The sequence below is a fragment of the Carcharhinus amblyrhynchos genome, chromosome 22 (genome assembly GCF_965287045.1).
Source record: "Carcharhinus amblyrhynchos chromosome 22, sCarAmb.v2.hapA, whole genome shotgun sequence".
NCBI lineage: Eukaryota > Metazoa > Chordata > Chondrichthyes > Carcharhiniformes > Carcharhinidae > Carcharhinus > Carcharhinus amblyrhynchos.
Window position 1 is genome coordinate 26,711,676 of NC_137345.1, and position 17,608 is coordinate 26,729,283.

The following is a 17,608-nucleotide window of genomic DNA, read 5'->3' on the forward strand; positions in this document are numbered from 1 at the left end:
CAATATAACCAGAATCACCTCAGTGTGAAAGGATTAGATAGGGTAGAAGTTTTAAAGTGCATCCTGGAGAGCTTTTTGTGCCAGTATGTAGATAATTCTGCAAGGGATGCTGCAGTGCTAGAATTAATCCTAGGGAATGAAGCCAGGCCTATGGTTGAAGTGTCAGTGAGTGAGCATTTTGAGGATAGTGAACATAACTGTATATTTCAAAGTCATTATGGAAAGGAATAAGGATAGGCTAGAAATTGAGTGTCTGAATTGAGGGAAGGCCAATTTCAATATCATTAGGTACCTCTCCCCACCAGTCCCCCATCCCACAATCAGAGCCGGCACTTCTCTCTTCCCCCCACCCCACATTGGAAACAGCACTTACCCCGTCCCACCCTGATCAAAGCCAGCTCCTCTGCTCCCTTCCCGCACAATCAGTGCCCAAAACCTCCCCTGCTCGCCCTCCCCAAACATCGGATCTGTCCCCCGCCACCGCTCCCAGCTACCATATCCACTTCCAACCACCGCCACATATAAATGAATCACCCACCCTTCAGCATGAGGCTCCCATTAGGGTCTGGCCCTGGTACTGCACCTGGCACATGTTGACACTGCCAGGTTGGTATGGGAATTTTGCCAACCTGGCAGTGCCATACTGTGCAAGGTGGCATTGCTAGGGCACATTGCCAGGCTACTACTTAGCCATGTCCCTCTCCCCTGACAGCTATACTCACTGTAATGCCCTCAGGGATCTCCACAATAGGTTCATGTCTGGGTAAACCTGCTGTAAACCCCCCCAACACAACATCACGTCAGTGCAGTATGAATACACAGCAATGGGGGTTTATTGTATTCAAATCCATTAAAATATATTTAAATCAGGTTCACATCCTCTGTAAATATAAACCTGAGCCATGGGGGAGCAAAGATCACTTTTGGGTTTCGCCTCATCTTGAGTCCCACTAGCAATCTCTCAGACAGCAAGTGTGGGCTCAAGATCCCGCCTATGACTCTCTTTGCAATGTATCATTGCCAACTTTGAAATTGTCCCCTGAACACCACAATCTAGACTATTAATATATATCAGGAAAAGCAAGGTTCACAGTAGGGAACTCCACTACAAACATTCCTCCAGACTGAAAAATATCTATTACTCTCTGTTTCCTATTACTCTGCCAATTCTGCATCCATCCTCCTACTGACCCTTTTATTCCATAAGCTGTAGCTTTTCTCACAAGTCTGTGGTGCACACTGAATCAAATGCCTTTTGAAAGTCCGTGTTAACCACATCAACAGCGTTACCCTCATCAACCCTGCCTGTTCCTCTTCGAAAATCTCCAGCAAGTTAATTAAACACAATTTTCCTGTAAGATATCCATGCTGACTCTTCCTAATCAACCCACATTTTTCATTCTCTCCTGAATAATTGTTATTAGAAGCTTCCCACTACTGAGGTTAAACTGATTGGCCTGTAGCTGCTGGGCTTATCTTTTCTGAACAGTCCTCTGGCACCTCCCCTGACTCCAGGCAATACTTAAAGATTATGACCTGGGTCACTGCAATTTCCACTCTCACTTCCTTCAACAGCAATCTCATCCAGTCTCAGTTACTTTTCAATTTTAACTACAGTCAGTTTATCCAATATTTCCTCCTTACCAATTTTGAACCCTTTGATTAATAGAGTTTCCTCCTCTGTCACTATAGTCTGAGTATCATCTGTTTCCTTGGTAAAGACAGATGCAAAGTATCCACTTAGAACTTCAGTCAGGATCTTGCCTCCTTTTCTTGTCCCTATTTTGGGGGGTGTGATTGCTGAAAAGTAGCAGACAGATCCTAAAATATATCAAGTATTTGAAGGCATTAAGACAATATTGTTCTCATTAATAATGATGCTGAAGAACAAACACCTAGCCAGATAAAGGAGTTAGAATTCCTGGAGAATGGAATTGGAGGAGGATCACTCCCTGAGGAAGGGGAATCACAGGATTTTTGACTCTTTATACCCTGACCCAGACCATATTCTGGACAGGCAGACATGTCTTCTACCCGCTCCCCAATTCTGTTGCCTGTCTTAGGGATGTGCTGCATTATTGCTGGGTTACATAACATAAGAACATAAGAAATAGGAGCAGGAGTAGGCCATCTAGCCCTTCGAGCCTGCCCCGCCATTCAATAAGATCATGGCTGATCTGTCGTGGCTCAGTTCCACATTCCCGCCCTCTCCCCATAACCCTTAATCCCCTCGCTTATCAAAAACCCATCAACCCGCATCTTAAAAATATTTAGCGAGGCAGCCTCCACCACTTCAACGGGCAGAGAATTCCAGAGATTCACCACCCTTTGAGTGAAGAAGTTCCTCCTCAACTCCGTTCTAAACCGCCCCCCCTTTATCTTGAGGCTGTGCCCCCTAGTCCTACTGTCCTTCCTGAGCGGGAAGAGTCTCTCTACCTCTATCCTATCCATCCCATTCATCATCTTATATGTCTCAATGAGATCTCCCCTCATTCTTCTAAACTCTAACAAGTACAAGCCTAGCTTATTCTTACCAGACACATTCTGTCAATTATGCCAATTTTAATCTCAACATCAATCATATCTATTCAGAGCACTGGAAACTGAAGGAGTGCTTCAGAGATTTCAGCGAGAAAATATCATCAGTTCATTTACCTGAAAATGCCAGCATTGATTTATTTTTCCACAAGGATGAATCCATGAATAATCTCTATCATTTTAAATCCTTTGGCTCTTTTCACTCTAATTCTTCAATTTAAGCGATTGATTGGGCGGCACGGTGGCACAGTGGTTAGCACTGCTTCTTCATAGTGCCAGGGACCTGGGTTCAATTCTTGGCTTAGTTCACTGTGTGCAGAATCTGCACGTTCTCCCCATGTCTGCGTGGGTTTGTTCCTGGTGCTCCGGTTTCCTCCCACAATCCAAAATGTGCGGGTTAGGTAGATTGGCCATGCTAAATTGCACCTTAGTGTCAGGGGGACCAGCTAGGTTAAATACATGGGGTTATGGAGATAAGGTCTGGGTGGGATTGTGGTCGGTACAGACTCAATGGGCTGAATGGCCTCCTTCTGCACTGGAGGGATTCTATGATTTTGTGCCTCCCTCTGTCCATATGCTACCTGTCTCAATTATTAAAAATCTTCATTTTCAGGATTTCAGACTGGGGCGCTTCCTTCTTTGGCAATTTTTGGATTAAGCCATTGAGCCTGATTAATTATAGATGTCATGTTGAAAAGCAATTTCAGAAATGAATATGGAGAGAGAAAATCAAATACTTCATGAAATGCAAAACAAGAATGAGCTGTATGAAAGCACCAACTGGAATTGAATAATGGGGCCAGAAAGATATTCTGAGGTTTTGCTGATTAAATTTGAGTCACAGAAAAATTATGCAATATACTTTCACTCAGAAAATTGAACAGGGCGGCACAGTGGCTAGCATTGCTGCCTCACAGCTCCAGGAACCCAGATTTGATCCCAACCTTGGGTGACTGCCTGTGTGGAGTTTACACGTCCTCCATCAGTGTGCATGGGTTTCTTCCCACAATCTAAAGAACTTAGGTGGATTTTCCAGGGTAAATTGCCTCTTAGTGTCCCAAGATGTGTAAGTTAGATGAATTAGCCATGGTAAATGTGTGGGGTTACAGGAATTGGGCAGGGGAGAGGACCTGGCTAAGAAGCTCTGTTGGAGACTCGGTGCAGACTCAATGGGTGAAATGGCCTCTTCTGCACTGTAGGGATTCTATGATTCAATGATAAATGCACAGACTGCATTCACTGTCATTTAATTCTAAGCTTGCTTATATTTAAATGTAAAAATGATCTTGTGTTTTGAATAAAAAGGGAATTTTATCATGAGTTGTACATATTACCTTAAATATACAGTCAGCCTGGTGTAGCCCTGGGATACAGCATTATAAAGTAAAAAGTCTGACAACACCAGGTTTTAGTCCAACCTATTTATTTGATAATATACTCACTAGCTTTCAGGGTTACCCCCTTCGTCAGGTGAAGGTCACCTGACGAAGGGGGTAACCCTGAAAGCTAGTGAGTATATTATCAAATAAATAGGTTGGACTAAAACCTGGTGTTGTCAGACTTTTTACTGTGTTTACGCCAGTCCAACGCCGGCATACCCACATCATACAGCACTATTACAGCATTATTCACATCATTACAGCATTAGACACAGGCACTTCAATAAGGTATGAGCTAACTATTTAACCCAACAGAGGGATGGCATGGTGGCAAAGTGGTTAGCACTGCTGTCTCATAGTGCCAGAGACCCAGGTTCAATTCCTGGCTTGGGTCACTGCCTATATGGAGTCTGCATGTTCTCCCTGTGTCTGTGTGAGTTTCCTTTGGTTTTCTCCCACAGTCTGAAGAACGTGCTGGTTAGGTGCATTGGCCATGCTAAATTCTCCCTCAGTATTCTTGAACACTTCTGGACTGTGGCGACTAGGGGATTTTCAGTTACTTTATTGCAGTGTTAATGTGAGCCTACTTGTGACGAATAAATAAATTTAAACTAGAGTCAGTTGTTTTGTATTTTATGTTTATAGGCAACTAGGTGAAAGAATAGAGTATTTAATTAAGGTCAAGGTGAAGTAATTGATTTTAACTTATTTTACCTTTCTTGGTGCCACGCAGGTATTTGGATGTGGGTCCTTTCCCAGCACCTCCTGATCAAAGAGGCCGTAGCCTTTCTCACCAGAGAAGACCAACAAATTATACCGTTATTGTGCCAGATTACCGTACCATGGGGAATAAGAACAATGATCATTTACATATGATGCCATATTCTTTGAGTGGATATGCCAGCTCAGAGTCTAACAGCTCTGGAACCTCAACTCCAACATATATGCCAACACCTCATGAACATAGTACAGCAGCAGCCAGGCACTGGCAAATATACAACTCACCTGTAAGCATGGAGCCAACTATGTTACACAGCAATGGGTTTTATCACTGCAATCCAAGCCAATCTTTCTCCCATTATAGAGCAGTTGAGCGCACAGAGGGAAATGGAGCGGGCCGTATGTGGGAAAAGGATCCAAATCGACAGTATACCACTGTGCAATACTTAAACCCTTCGTTCTACAGAGAGTGTCCATTCACCGATGAGAAGAATTCACTGACCGTGCAGCGAATTACACCATCCCATTGCAGGATTGTAAGGACTCCTTCTCTAAAAGAATACCCGAACAGGGGCTTGCTCAGGGAAGTTGTATCAGAGGAGCTACAGTCATGGCATGAGCGAACCAGACAGAGGAACGGGCGACCTCACTCACTGGACAGACGGGGCGCCATTCGTGGTCCCCCTACACAGAGCAGAGGTCGAGAGCAGTATATGCGTCGGCCAGCTTTCCCTATTCAGGTGAGATTAATGTAGAAGGTAAACAAATAGATTTCTAGAAGACAGAGTGGATCAGGTAAATGAACTAAAAGAAATAGGTAGAACTGGATATAATTGTAAGTAAAATGAAATAATAAGCTCCTACAAATTAGAATTTCAGGTTTACATGGCTCCTGATAGCATGTGAAAACAGTTTAATATTTTGTGCATGCTAATTTGGATGAGGTGCTGTACACGTGGATAAAATCCTAGTAGCAACTTATAAAGGGAAATTGGTCAAACTTGGCCTTGTATTCTCTAGAGTTTCAAAGAATGAGAGGTGATTTTATTGAAACCTGCAAAGTACTTGAAGGAATACACAGGCTAGATGTGGGTAAGATGTTTCTTTTGGCTGGGAGTTCAGAATGGGTGGGCACAATTTCAAAATAAGGGGGATGCTCCTTAGGACCAAGATGAGGAGCAAAGTTCTTACACAGAGGGTTGTGAATCTTTGGAATTCTCTACCCCAGGGGGCTAATGGAAGATCAGTCAATGTGTATGTTTAAAATAGAGATTGATAGATTACTGATTATCAATAATGTAAAAGGTTATGGGGACAGTGGGCGTTAAAGATATTGAAGTGTCCAATCAGCCACTGTTGTATTAAATGGCGGAGCAGGCTTGACAAGCTGAATGGTCTATTTCCGTTCCTATGTTAAACAAATATTTCATACCTGTAATGAACTGCACAGAACTACAGATCCAAAGATCTGGTCTGGAGATTTTCATAGGCTTTGACAGTTCTTGGCCATAGTATGATGTTCTATAAAATATGCTCCTTTTCTGTACATATTTTAATGACTGTGAATCTAAAAAGATTTTGAGATAGCCTGTAGCCAACAGGTGGACAAAATGAAACATCCTACCATTTGAATTACTTTAGTCATGAATGATTCTTTTCTGAATATACAAGCTGCGTTAACATGAAAGATGGCAAAGAACAAAAATGAACTATGAGGCCGAGGAGCTGAAAATAAAAAGGCCGCATTGGGACATCTCATAATATTTAACAATCCAATGACTTTATTGTTACAGGTTTAGAATTTTCTATGTTAAATTATGAATTCTTATTATATCTCACAGATTATATACTATCAGAAAAGCTCCTTAGGGCTGATTAATATTTATATCTTACCTTTTTCTCCTAATCTTTTCCTCCTTTTCTGAAATTATAGGTAGACTTTAGAATGTAGTACTCCCTGGACAAAGCTTCATATTACAAAGAAACAAAACTGCTTTAGAACCTTTCAAATGCCCCAAAGTAATGCACAGAGAATAAGGCACCCTTGAATGCGGGCACTGTAGTATTGCAGGGAAATGTGGGCATCAATTTGGACACAGCAAGATTAAAACCTAGATAATCCATTTTGGTGTTGTTGGTTGAAAGATAAATATTGGCCAGGAGACTGGGAGAATGCACCTGCTGTTCTTCGCATAGGGCCATGGGATCTTCGTTGTGCATCTGAGAAGGCATATGCAACACCCCACCAAAAAGAAAATGGCACCTGAAACTGTTCAGCATTGATTCAGTATTATTTGAGATTATGGGTAAATTTGACACCACCACTGCACCACCACCCCCTGCCCCACTCACCCACAAACTAATATTGGGGAAATTAAAATTCCCTCCTATTATTATCACTTCTGAGATTTATTCACATATCTTCTTATCTATCTCTCCTTGACTGTTTGGAGGCCTGTAGTACACTCCCAGCAATGTAATTGCCCCACTTTTGTTTTTAAGGTTCCATCCATATATCTCAATTGAAGAATATCCCTCCTCGTGGCAGTAATTGACTCTTTGATCAACATTGTGACACCACTCCTTCTTTTACACCCATCCCTGCTTCACCTAAAGATTCAATTGAGCTGCCAGTCCTGACCCTTCCTCAACCATGTCTATGTAAAAGCAATAATATCATATTTCCAAGTGCTAATCAACACCCTCAGTTCAACAGTCTTACCCTTAAGACTCCTTGCATTGAAATAAATGCCATCCAGTCTTGCCATATTCCCTTGTGCCTTGACATTTTTCTCTTTGCACTGCCTTCCAAACTGACTTGGTTTTTCTTCTACATTGGGCTGTGCATCATCCCCTACTGTATGTTTACACGGTGACCCTGCCAGATTAGTTTAAACCCCTTCCTCTCCACCCAACAGCACTAGAAAACTTCCTTGGGAGGATGTTGGCCCCATTCCAGACTAAATGCAACTTGTCCAATTTGTACAGATCCCATCTCTCCCAGAAATGGATCCAGTGATCCAGCAAACTAAAGCCCTCACTCCTATACCATCTCTTCAACCACACATTCACTTGCTCTATCCTTCTATTCCGATACTCATTAGCACGTGATACCGGGAGTATTCTCAATATTACAATCTTTGAGGTCCTGCTTTACAATCTGGTCCCTAAATTCTTGCTGCAGGGCCTCATCCTTCTTTCCACCTATGTCATTGGCACCAATATGAACCATGACCTTGTGATTGTTCACCCTCCCCCATCAGAATGCCCTATAGCCATTCAGTGATATCTTTGACCCTGCACTAGGAAGACAACACACCTTCCTGGAGTCACATACATGGCCACAGAAATGCTTGTCTGCACCCCTCCCTGTTGAGTCTCCTATCACTATTGCTCTTCCACTCTTATTCTTTCCTCCCTTTTCAGCTGAGCTACCCACAGTGCTGTGAATCTAGCTCTGGCTGCATTCCGCAGAACAGCCAACACTCTGTTTTTCAAAAACGGTTCTTGAGTGAGATGCACTCTGGTGCTTTCCTGACTAACTGCCTGCCTGCCCGCTCCCCCCCTCCTTCTTTGACTGGTTGTCACCCATTCCCTTTCCGACTTCCTTAAGCTCTGAGGTAACCCTGTTTAAAAACGTGCTACCTATGAACGTTTCCGCCTTGCAGATGCACCTCTGTGCCTCAGCCTACCCTCAAGCCCCGAAATCGGGTTCTGTTTGATTGTAATTACTGGGCAGATTGATCAAACAGGGTCCGTCTTGTTGGGTGGGGCATGAGAACCTCACCCCAGCATGAAATCCAGTCCACAGTGGGATCGTGGGTGGTGGGAACAGAAACAGAAGTGTCCATTTATTCTAGCTCTTCCTTTCTCTGCACATTCAATCAAATATCTGATGGCCAATTAGTGATGCAAATGGGGGCTTCGTGCCCCACAGATATACTGCCATTCCTTCACTGTCACTGGGTGAAAATCTTGCAGTTTCCTCCCTAATGGCATTGTGGTTGTACCTGCACCTTGAGGACTTCAATGATTCAAGAAGACAGCTCAGCTCCACCTTCTCAAGGGCAACTAGGGATGGGTAATAAATATTGGCCTATCCAATGACATCCATATCTCATAAATGAATAAACAAAAAAATCAGCACTGTCGGCCAGGAAATTATGTGGCAGAGGATAAAGATATGAATTGTGTTAGGTTCCTGGACCAGAACTCTGAAGTATTTGTTGAAGCCAGACTAGACACCAACAATTTTTTTTATTTTGGCATAAATGTGAGGAAAGGCTACTTCGATCCAGGAATGATTCCACTGGCAAATTAGGGTGAAACAAACTTTATTTAATAACACAGTTCATATATGACTCTAACAAATGAAGCAGATTAACCATTAACAGTTGAACAATATTTAAAAATGAAAGGAAGCAACTTTATTTTCAAGCTTATGATTGTTCCAAATAAGTCCCACTCATGCATAAATCAAATCCACTTTTAATCAAATAAAGTTAGCAAACCCAGGCATACTTGCTATAAATTGTGTTAACAGTCTTGAAGCATTCAGAGAGAGATTTTGTGGAGAGAGAATGAATTCTCAGGTACAGCCTGCACATGCCTCTGACTTCAATAGACCTGTAATTAAAATTGACTGCTTTCTGCTACAGACCTAGCCATTCCCATTACCACATCAACACCTGATTGATAATTCATGATCCTTTCAATTAACCTAATCGAAAGCCTCAGGGGGAATCTCCAGCTATCAACAAAAATCTATCAGTTCTATCCTAAGTAAATACTGTGTGGCTAAAATGAGTAATTATCCTGCCCTTTCAGCAGCTGAGCTCATTCCTCCTAGACATACCAACTACCCATGAAATAAAGCTGAAATTTTAAACATTCTCCTTAAACGTAAGGGCAGCATTTTGGCACAGTGGTTAGCACTGCTGCCTCACAGCGCCAGGGATCTAGATTTGATTTTCAGCTTGGGTCACTGTTTGTGTGGAATTTGCACTTTCACACCATGTCTGTGTGAGTTTCCTCCAGGTGCTCCGGTTTCCTCCCACAATCCAAAGATGTGTGAGTTAGGTGGATTGGCCATGATAAATTGCCCCTTAATGTCAACGGGACTAGCTAGGTTAAATGCATGGGGTTACGGTGATAGAAGCCGTGTGGGATTGTGGTTGATACAGATTTGATGGGCCGAATGGCCTCCCTTTGCACTGTAGGATTCTATGATTAAAAAAATCTATATATCTGTTTCTATATCCATGTGCTACTAGCTTCACAAGAGGAGGTCAGTCATAGTTGGATCAGTAAAGGCCTCCTGCTCTCAGAATCACGTTTCTTTCAAGCACAAACGGACTTTTTAAAAATGTAATTAAAACAAACATACCGATGCTGCCATTTCCCCAGAAGAATCAGTTGGTACATTTAGCTGTGCTCCTAGTGACAGGCCTTTTCTTTTGCCCGTGTACTGCCTCGTCATAGCTGCTGTAAATCAGTCCCGAATCTTTTTTCTCGTCCAAAGGAGAACTAGAGAAACACAGCATGCAGTGAAAAATTGGGGATGATTGGATTGTTAGCAAGCTGATTATCTTGTTAAATAGTGGTTTCAAATTGGCAGGAAAGATTCTGAGTTCCAGGCCTACTAGAATGGCATGATGATGTTGTGTTATCAACACAGTGCCATCACACTCTATTTTTTGCTTCTGTGCACAGTGCGGGGAGGGGGGATTCAAATTTGCAGACGTAAAATTATGGGGAGGCGATGGCAGGCATTATCGCTAGACTATTAACCCAGAAACTTTGTTAATATTCTGGGGACCTGGGTTCAAATCTCGCCATAGCAAGTGGTGGAATTTCAATTCAATTAAACGTGTCTTGAATTAAGAACCTATTGATGAACATGAAACCATTGTCAATTGTTGGAAAACCTGTCTTGTTTACTCACGTTCTTTAGGAAAAGAAATCTGCCATGTCTGGCCCACCTGTGACTCCAGAGCCACAACAATGTGGCTGACTTTCAATTACCTTCCAAGGGCAACAAGGGATGGGCAACAAGGGATGGGCTAGCCAGCAATGTCTATGTCACACAAATGAATAACAAAAAATCTAGTCCATGTCTTCAAGTCTCTAGTGTAGAACTTAAGCTTAAAACATAAGTCAAAGCTGTGGTCCCATTAACGAACCAGGGCTGGGCCTATTACTGAACCACAGCAAGAAAGTATCCACAGCTATGAATAAGCAGTATGAGTCTTTCTGGAGGAGATGTATATGCCCCTGAGAAAGACTCATGCTATCTCTAAATTAGCTGAATTCGATTATGATCAATTTCCTACATTCTTTAGCATCATTGAAAATAAATTGTGGGACAATGGTCAGTAGAATGTTGATTGACAACTTTAAACCAAGAGTTGATTATTTTAAGAGTATTAAGATCTAATGGAAATAAAGAACAAATCCCACTATTTTTTGAGTTTGTGTCCTTCCTATCCAAAACATATGAACAAGGAGCAGGAGTAGATCATTCAGCCCCTTGGACCCTGCTCTACCATTTAATGAGATCTTGGCTGATCTGGTAGTGACCACAAATCTGCATTCCACCTACTCCTGATAACCTTTCACCCTGTGGCTTACCAAGAATCCACTTCTGCCTTGACAATTTTCCAAGTCCCTGCTTCCACCACCTTATCAGGAAGAGAGTTCCAAAGACTTACAAGCCTCTGAGAGGAAAAAAGTTCTTCTCACCTCCATTTTAAAAGGTGCCCCCTTATTTTTAAACTGCTGGAGCCACTTCATTGGTTAATAGATTGAATACTGCTAAATTGTCCATCCCATGTATAAAACTAATTCTCCTGAGCAGATGTTGTTTCAGGAGCTTTTTCAGGGTGAGGTTCTTTTAAAATTATACCTCAGCAGATTGCTAGTTATAATTTAAGCAATCTGGTGCATACATTTGCCTTGTATCAAGGATTTGTTTTGTTTCATTTGTTATGAATTTTGAGGTTGTCCTAGTAATGATATTATTAGGCAACAGAAAAAAATATATAGGTTCTAAAAGCTGGAACAGAGGCAGGTTAAAGGAATTTTCTATCCTGCTGTATATTAAAATTAGTAAGGATTGCTATATAAATCAATGACCATCCACAAAAACATAGGAGTGAGTAGCTAATATTGATTACCTTTCCCACTACTTGTATACTTACATTCTGCAAGTTCTAAAGACATTCAAGGGATTTGTATTCTTTAAACAAGTGTCATCACATTATCCTGACTTGCTGTTTACTGAAGCACGCATCATATAGTGTTTTTTTGTACCTTTTGGTACTTGATTCTGGATCAAAAAAGCCAATTAAGTCCAATCAGAGTCCCCACATGAGGAACAAACCAAATCCAAGCTGACAAGACAAGGATATACATCCCATCTTGGACTTGATTAAAAGAGATCCAAGCTGACAGGATGAGGCATTACATCCTCTCCTGGGCTCTGTCTGAGCTTCATCTTAGCAAAAAGGCTGAAATGGCTCTAAGAAAATTGCATCAGGTAGAATCTTAGTTTATCCTCATTAGCTACCTTGAGCTCTTACACTTGATCTTAGCCAAAAGGCCCAGAAGCGATTATAGTTGAGGCCAACAAATTCAAGATGTTACAATATTGCATTAAACCACATAGTCTCTCTCGGCAATGGCTAGGCACCACCATTTTAAAAACTCCCACCAAATACCACTGGTTGCACCAATGAATAAAAAATAAATAAAAAGTTCTATTTATTTATTTTCCAAAATGAAAATCAAAAATAAAATCTTCTCAACCCCCCCACCATTCCCAACAAATCCATTAAAGAGTTAATAAAACATACTCCTCTTCAGTGAATAACTGAATGTTCCAGAGCACTCACTGTAAAAAACATTATGCAGCACATAAAATATATTTGTTATACTTTATATTTTATCTTGAAGAACAATTCTATGTTTTATGTTATTGATACCCAGTTACAAAAGTCATTTGAAGGAATATTTTGCAGTACGGTGCAGACGGAGATGAGAGTAATTTTTTTCCTCTCAGAGGCTTGTGTGAGTATTTTGAACTCTCTTGCTGATAAGGTGGTGAAAGCAGGGTCTTGGAATATTTTTAAGGCAGAAGTGGACAGATCCTTGGTAAGCAATGGGGTGAGAAGTTATCACAAGTAGGTGGAATGCAGATTTAAGAACATAAGAACATAAGAAATAGGAGCAGGAGTAGGCCATCTAGCCCTTCGAGCCTGCCCCGCCATTCAATAAGATCATGGCTGATCTGTCGTGGCTCAGTTCCACATTCCCGCCCTCTCCCCATAACCCTTAATCCCCTCACTTATCAAAAACCCATCAACCCGCGTCTTAAAAATATTTAGCGAGGCAGCCTCCACCACCTCAACGGGCAGAGAATTCCAGAGATTCACCACCCTTTGAGTGAAGAAGTTCCTCCTCAACTCCGTTCTAAACCGCCCCCCCCTTTATCTTGAGGCTGTGCCCCCTAGTCCTACTGTCCTTTCTGAGCGGGAAGAGTCTCTCCACCTCTATCCTATCCATCCCATTCATCATCTTATATGTCTCAATGAGATCTCCCCTCATTCTTCTAAACTCTAACGAGTACAAGCCTAGTTTATTCAGCCTCTCCTCATAGCTCAACCCCCTCAACTCTGGTATCAGCCTAGTAAACCTCCTCTGCACTCCCTCCAAGGCCAAAACATCCTTGCGTAAGTACGGCGACCAAAACTGCACACAGTACTCCAGCTGCGGCCTCACCAATGACCTTTACAGCCGCAGCAAGACCTCCCTACTTTTATATTTAATCCCCCTCGCTATGAAGGCCAGGATCCCATTAGCCTTCCTGACCACCTGCTGCACCTGCAGGCTGGGTTTTTGCGACTCATGCACAAGGACCCCGAGGTCCCTCTGCACCGTCGCCTGCTGCAGTTTTTCGCCACGTAAGTAATAGTCCTTCCTACCATTATTCCTACCAAAGTGGACCACCTCGCACTTGCCAACATTAAATTCCATTTGCCATTTCCTGGCCCATTCGCCCAGCCTATCTAGATCCATCTGCAGACTCTCCACACCCTCCGCGCAATTTGCCGTTCCACCAATCTTGGTGTCAGCAGCAAATTTCGACACCATACACTCGGTTCCCTCCTCCTGATCATCTATATAAATGGTAAATAGCTGAGGCCCCAGCACCGACCCCTGGGGCACTCCACCAGTCACCAACCGCCAATCCGAATAGCACCCATTAACCCCCTCTCTCTGCCTCCTATTTGACAACCAATCCTCTATCCACGCTAACACCCTACCTCCAACTCCATGCCCCCTTACCTTCTGCAATAACCTCTTGTGAGGCACCTCGTCAAACGCCTTCTGAAAATCAAGAAAGACCACATCCACCGGCTCTCCTCTATCCACCACCCTAGACACATCCTCATAGAACTCCAATAAGTTTGTCAGACACGACTTCCCCTTAACGAAACCGTGCTGCGTCTGCTCTATCAAGCAATTCCCCTCAAGATGCCTCGCTATTTCCTCCTTGATGACGGATTCTAACATTTTACCTACAACAGACGTTAAACTAACCGGCCTATAATTCCCTGCCTTTTGCCTGGCACCCTTCTTAAACAACGGCGTAACATTAGCCGCTTTCCAATCTTCCGGCACTTCCCCGGAATCCAGCGACGTTTGGAAAATAACCACCAAGGCATCCACTATCACCTCCGCCATTTCTTTCAGAACCCTCGGATGCATTCCATCCGGTCCTGGGGACTTGTCCACAATCAGTCCCTCCAGTCTGTCGAGCACCGCCTCTCTAGTAACAATAATGGTTACTATGATCAGCCAAGATCTTATTAAATGGAAATGGATATCTTAAATGGATATCTTAAAATGGCACAGAGCTGAACAGGAATCCTTAATGATGAAAAGATAGATTTTTGGTGGATGGGCAGATGAAGAAAATATAAAAATTCATATGATGAGAGAGAACACCAGTTCAAAGCGCAGAGTTGCCTACTCTTTATTGGTAGTGAATGTTTCTTGTTTTTGTCCAGACTGCATTAATTCTTACTATTTGTTTAATTTTTATTTTTTCATGGGATGTGGACATGGCTGGCTCGGCCAGTATTTTTATTGCCCTTCCCTAATTGTCCTCAAAAGATGGTGGTAAACTGTCTTCTTACATTACTTTAATCCATGTCAGGTAGGTCACCTATAGTGCTGTTAGGGAGGGAATTCAAGAATTTTAACCTAGAGGCAGTGATGGAACAACACTATATTTCCAAGTCAGGATGGTGTGTAGCTTGGAGGGGAACTTGCAGGTGGTGGTGTTCTCAGGCATCTGTTGCCCTTGTCTTTCTAGAGACTAGTGATTGTGGATTTGGGAGATGCTGCCTAAGGGGCCTTGGTGAGTTCCTGCACTGCATCTTCTAAATGGTGCACACTGCTATTATTGTGCATCAGTGGTGGAGGGAGTGAACATTGAAGGTGGTGAATTGGGTGCTAATCAAGCAGGCTACTTGTCCTGAATGCTGTCAAATTTCTTAAGTGCTTTTGGATCTGCACTCCAAACATATAAGACAGGATTTTTCAGCCACACACACTCCGAGGGCAGAAATTCATGTCCGAGGTTAACAAACCTTTAAATGGTCCACCAATTTTCTGTCCCGCTTGCAACGATTCCTGTGGTGGGTGGGACTGGAAAATTCCCCTGAAATGTGCATGGCTCTTCTGTGGGACATGTGCAATTTACCAAAGCAAGAGTCTGAAGCACAGATTGATAATAGATCTCATCGTGCATATTATTATTTGGGCTATTATTATTAGTTCAATCAAATAAACTGTGCAGATTGTCATCACAAAGAATGAATACATTTCCTGTTACATGTCTAGATGATGACCACCCTACCCATTCGGGCATTGAACTGCAGTATAATTTGGGACATAGTGGGCACAGCCCTGGTTACAGATTGATCTCTTCAGATGTCATCCAGGTGGTCAATTTTGGCTGGTCAACAAGAGTCCTGTCAATTTTGGCATGGTACCCTGTATATAGAAGTATAGGTTCATATTCCTAGCCTTCAGGCAGCACTTTCTGGCAGCATCACTTATATGGTAAATCCATGATTAATTCATCATGGGGAAAGGACCTAAAGTAGATGGTTTGATTTTGATGATGTTCAGGTCCAATGCTATGTATGTGGTTTACTCATCCTGACCAGCTTAATTAGTGTAAGTGAGATAATGAAGAAACATATCCTCTTGCCTAAGGCAGGGTGACAAGTGATACATTGTTAGTGGTGACAATGCAAGCAGCTACTGAGTTCCTGTTTTGCCACAGAATTCATCCTAAAGTTCATACTTGAAGTTGTACATGAACTGAAGGAAGTATTTGTGGTATTCTAAACCACAAAGAAGAAATGTTTGAGCACATGTTCTTTATGCCATACTGGAACTTCACTCTCACTGAAAGGGAACAAGGAGAGGCAGACATTGATTCCTCTCTTCCAACTACAGCATTGAAGAACTGCAATCAAGCTGTATGGCGATAAATTAACAATCAGGGCAGCAATACTTACACCTTCCGATTTTGGGGAGGCAGTGGCATAATGGTAATTGTCACTAGACTAGCAATCCAGAGATCCATGGCAATGTTCTGGGGACTTGGGATCAAATCCCATTATGGAAGATGATGAAATTTGAATTCAATAAAAATCTAGAATTAAAAGTCTTATGGTGACCATGAAACTATTGACAATTGTCGTAAAAACCCATCCAGTTCACTAATGTCCTTCAGAGAAGGAAATCTGCTGTACTTACTTGCTCTGGCCTATTTGTGATCCACAGCAATGTGGTCAACTCTTAGCTGCCCCCTGAAATGGCACAGCAAGCTGATCAGTTCTAGGGCAATTAGGGAAGGGCACATTCACATCCCATGAAAGAGCTTGGATAAAACCATCATTACATTCCAAAGGTTGATCCCTTGTCTTTTTAGTAAGAATCTGAAAGGCGAGATAGCTGCAGACACTGTACATCTTCACTGTCAGCAGTGTTATAGCAGTGGAATCCCAACAGAAGCTTGTTCAAAGAACCCCAAACTCTCTCTAATGAGATAATAATGTGCTCAAACCTCAAAAACAAGCTATGCCACAGCAAGGAATAAAAGTTGTATTTTATGCAAATTATAACATGCATGCTAAAAGAATAAATATAAAGAGGCTAATAATAAGGACGAAATGAATGTTTATTAAAGCACACCAACCAGCAGAGATAACCTGAACTCCTTAACAAAAAAGCAATAGTTACATACTTTGAAAACAATAGTTCACCTTTAATGCAGCCTGTTTTTCTTTTATTACTTCTGAGCATTCTGCTTTTCTTCACTAAGTCCCTGTTCAGTCTTAACTCTTTGCCTGTCTTTTTGGTCCGTGAACTTAAATTACTGCAACCTGGATAAATCATTACCGTTGATCTTGTCAGTAAATCAGAAAACAGTTTTGTTTAAGGAGAAGAAAGATAAACCACTCAGCTTGATGAGTTGATCCAGAAAACCTGAGATGAATGTAAATGGGATCAAGAACTGTGATTACTTGCAATCAAAATCACAAGCAAAGTCATGTAGCATATCAAAGTTTATAGAACTACTTACTACACATTTTTACAGTTTATTTTCAGAATTGTTCTCATTGCTACAGTTTCCAGCTTGAAGCCTTTTAATTGAGCAATTCAAACTTAGTTCAAAGTAGAAGATCCACTTGTGTTCGGGCAAGTTGATATCAGATAAGACTGTCATCCCTTCTCAATTGATGTGGATTTTATTGCATGCTTGAACATTGCAGTGTTACTTAGCAACCCTATATGGTGGCATACAAAGCAAGTTAGAACAGAGAGTAGTCCCACTGAAATTAAAAACTATCTTGCCGGGTGCTGGAATTTTACTTCCCATCATTTTGAGC

The 17,608-nt window shown here is 42.0% G+C and overlaps 1 protein-coding gene across 2 annotated transcripts in view; it reads left to right on the plus strand.

The window, feature by feature from the left end:
• Positions 1-17,608, plus strand: part of LOC145357011 (innate immunity activator protein-like) — a 63,711-nt gene that overhangs the window by 42,031 nt on the left and 4,072 nt on the right. For both annotated transcript variants that reach the window (XM_080210054.1, XM_080210053.1), the window contains exon 9: positions 4,651-5,377. In XM_080210054.1, coding sequence (XP_080066180.1) covers positions 4,651-5,377 — 727 coding nt within the window. The remainder of the gene's footprint in view (positions 1-4,650; positions 5,378-17,608) is intronic.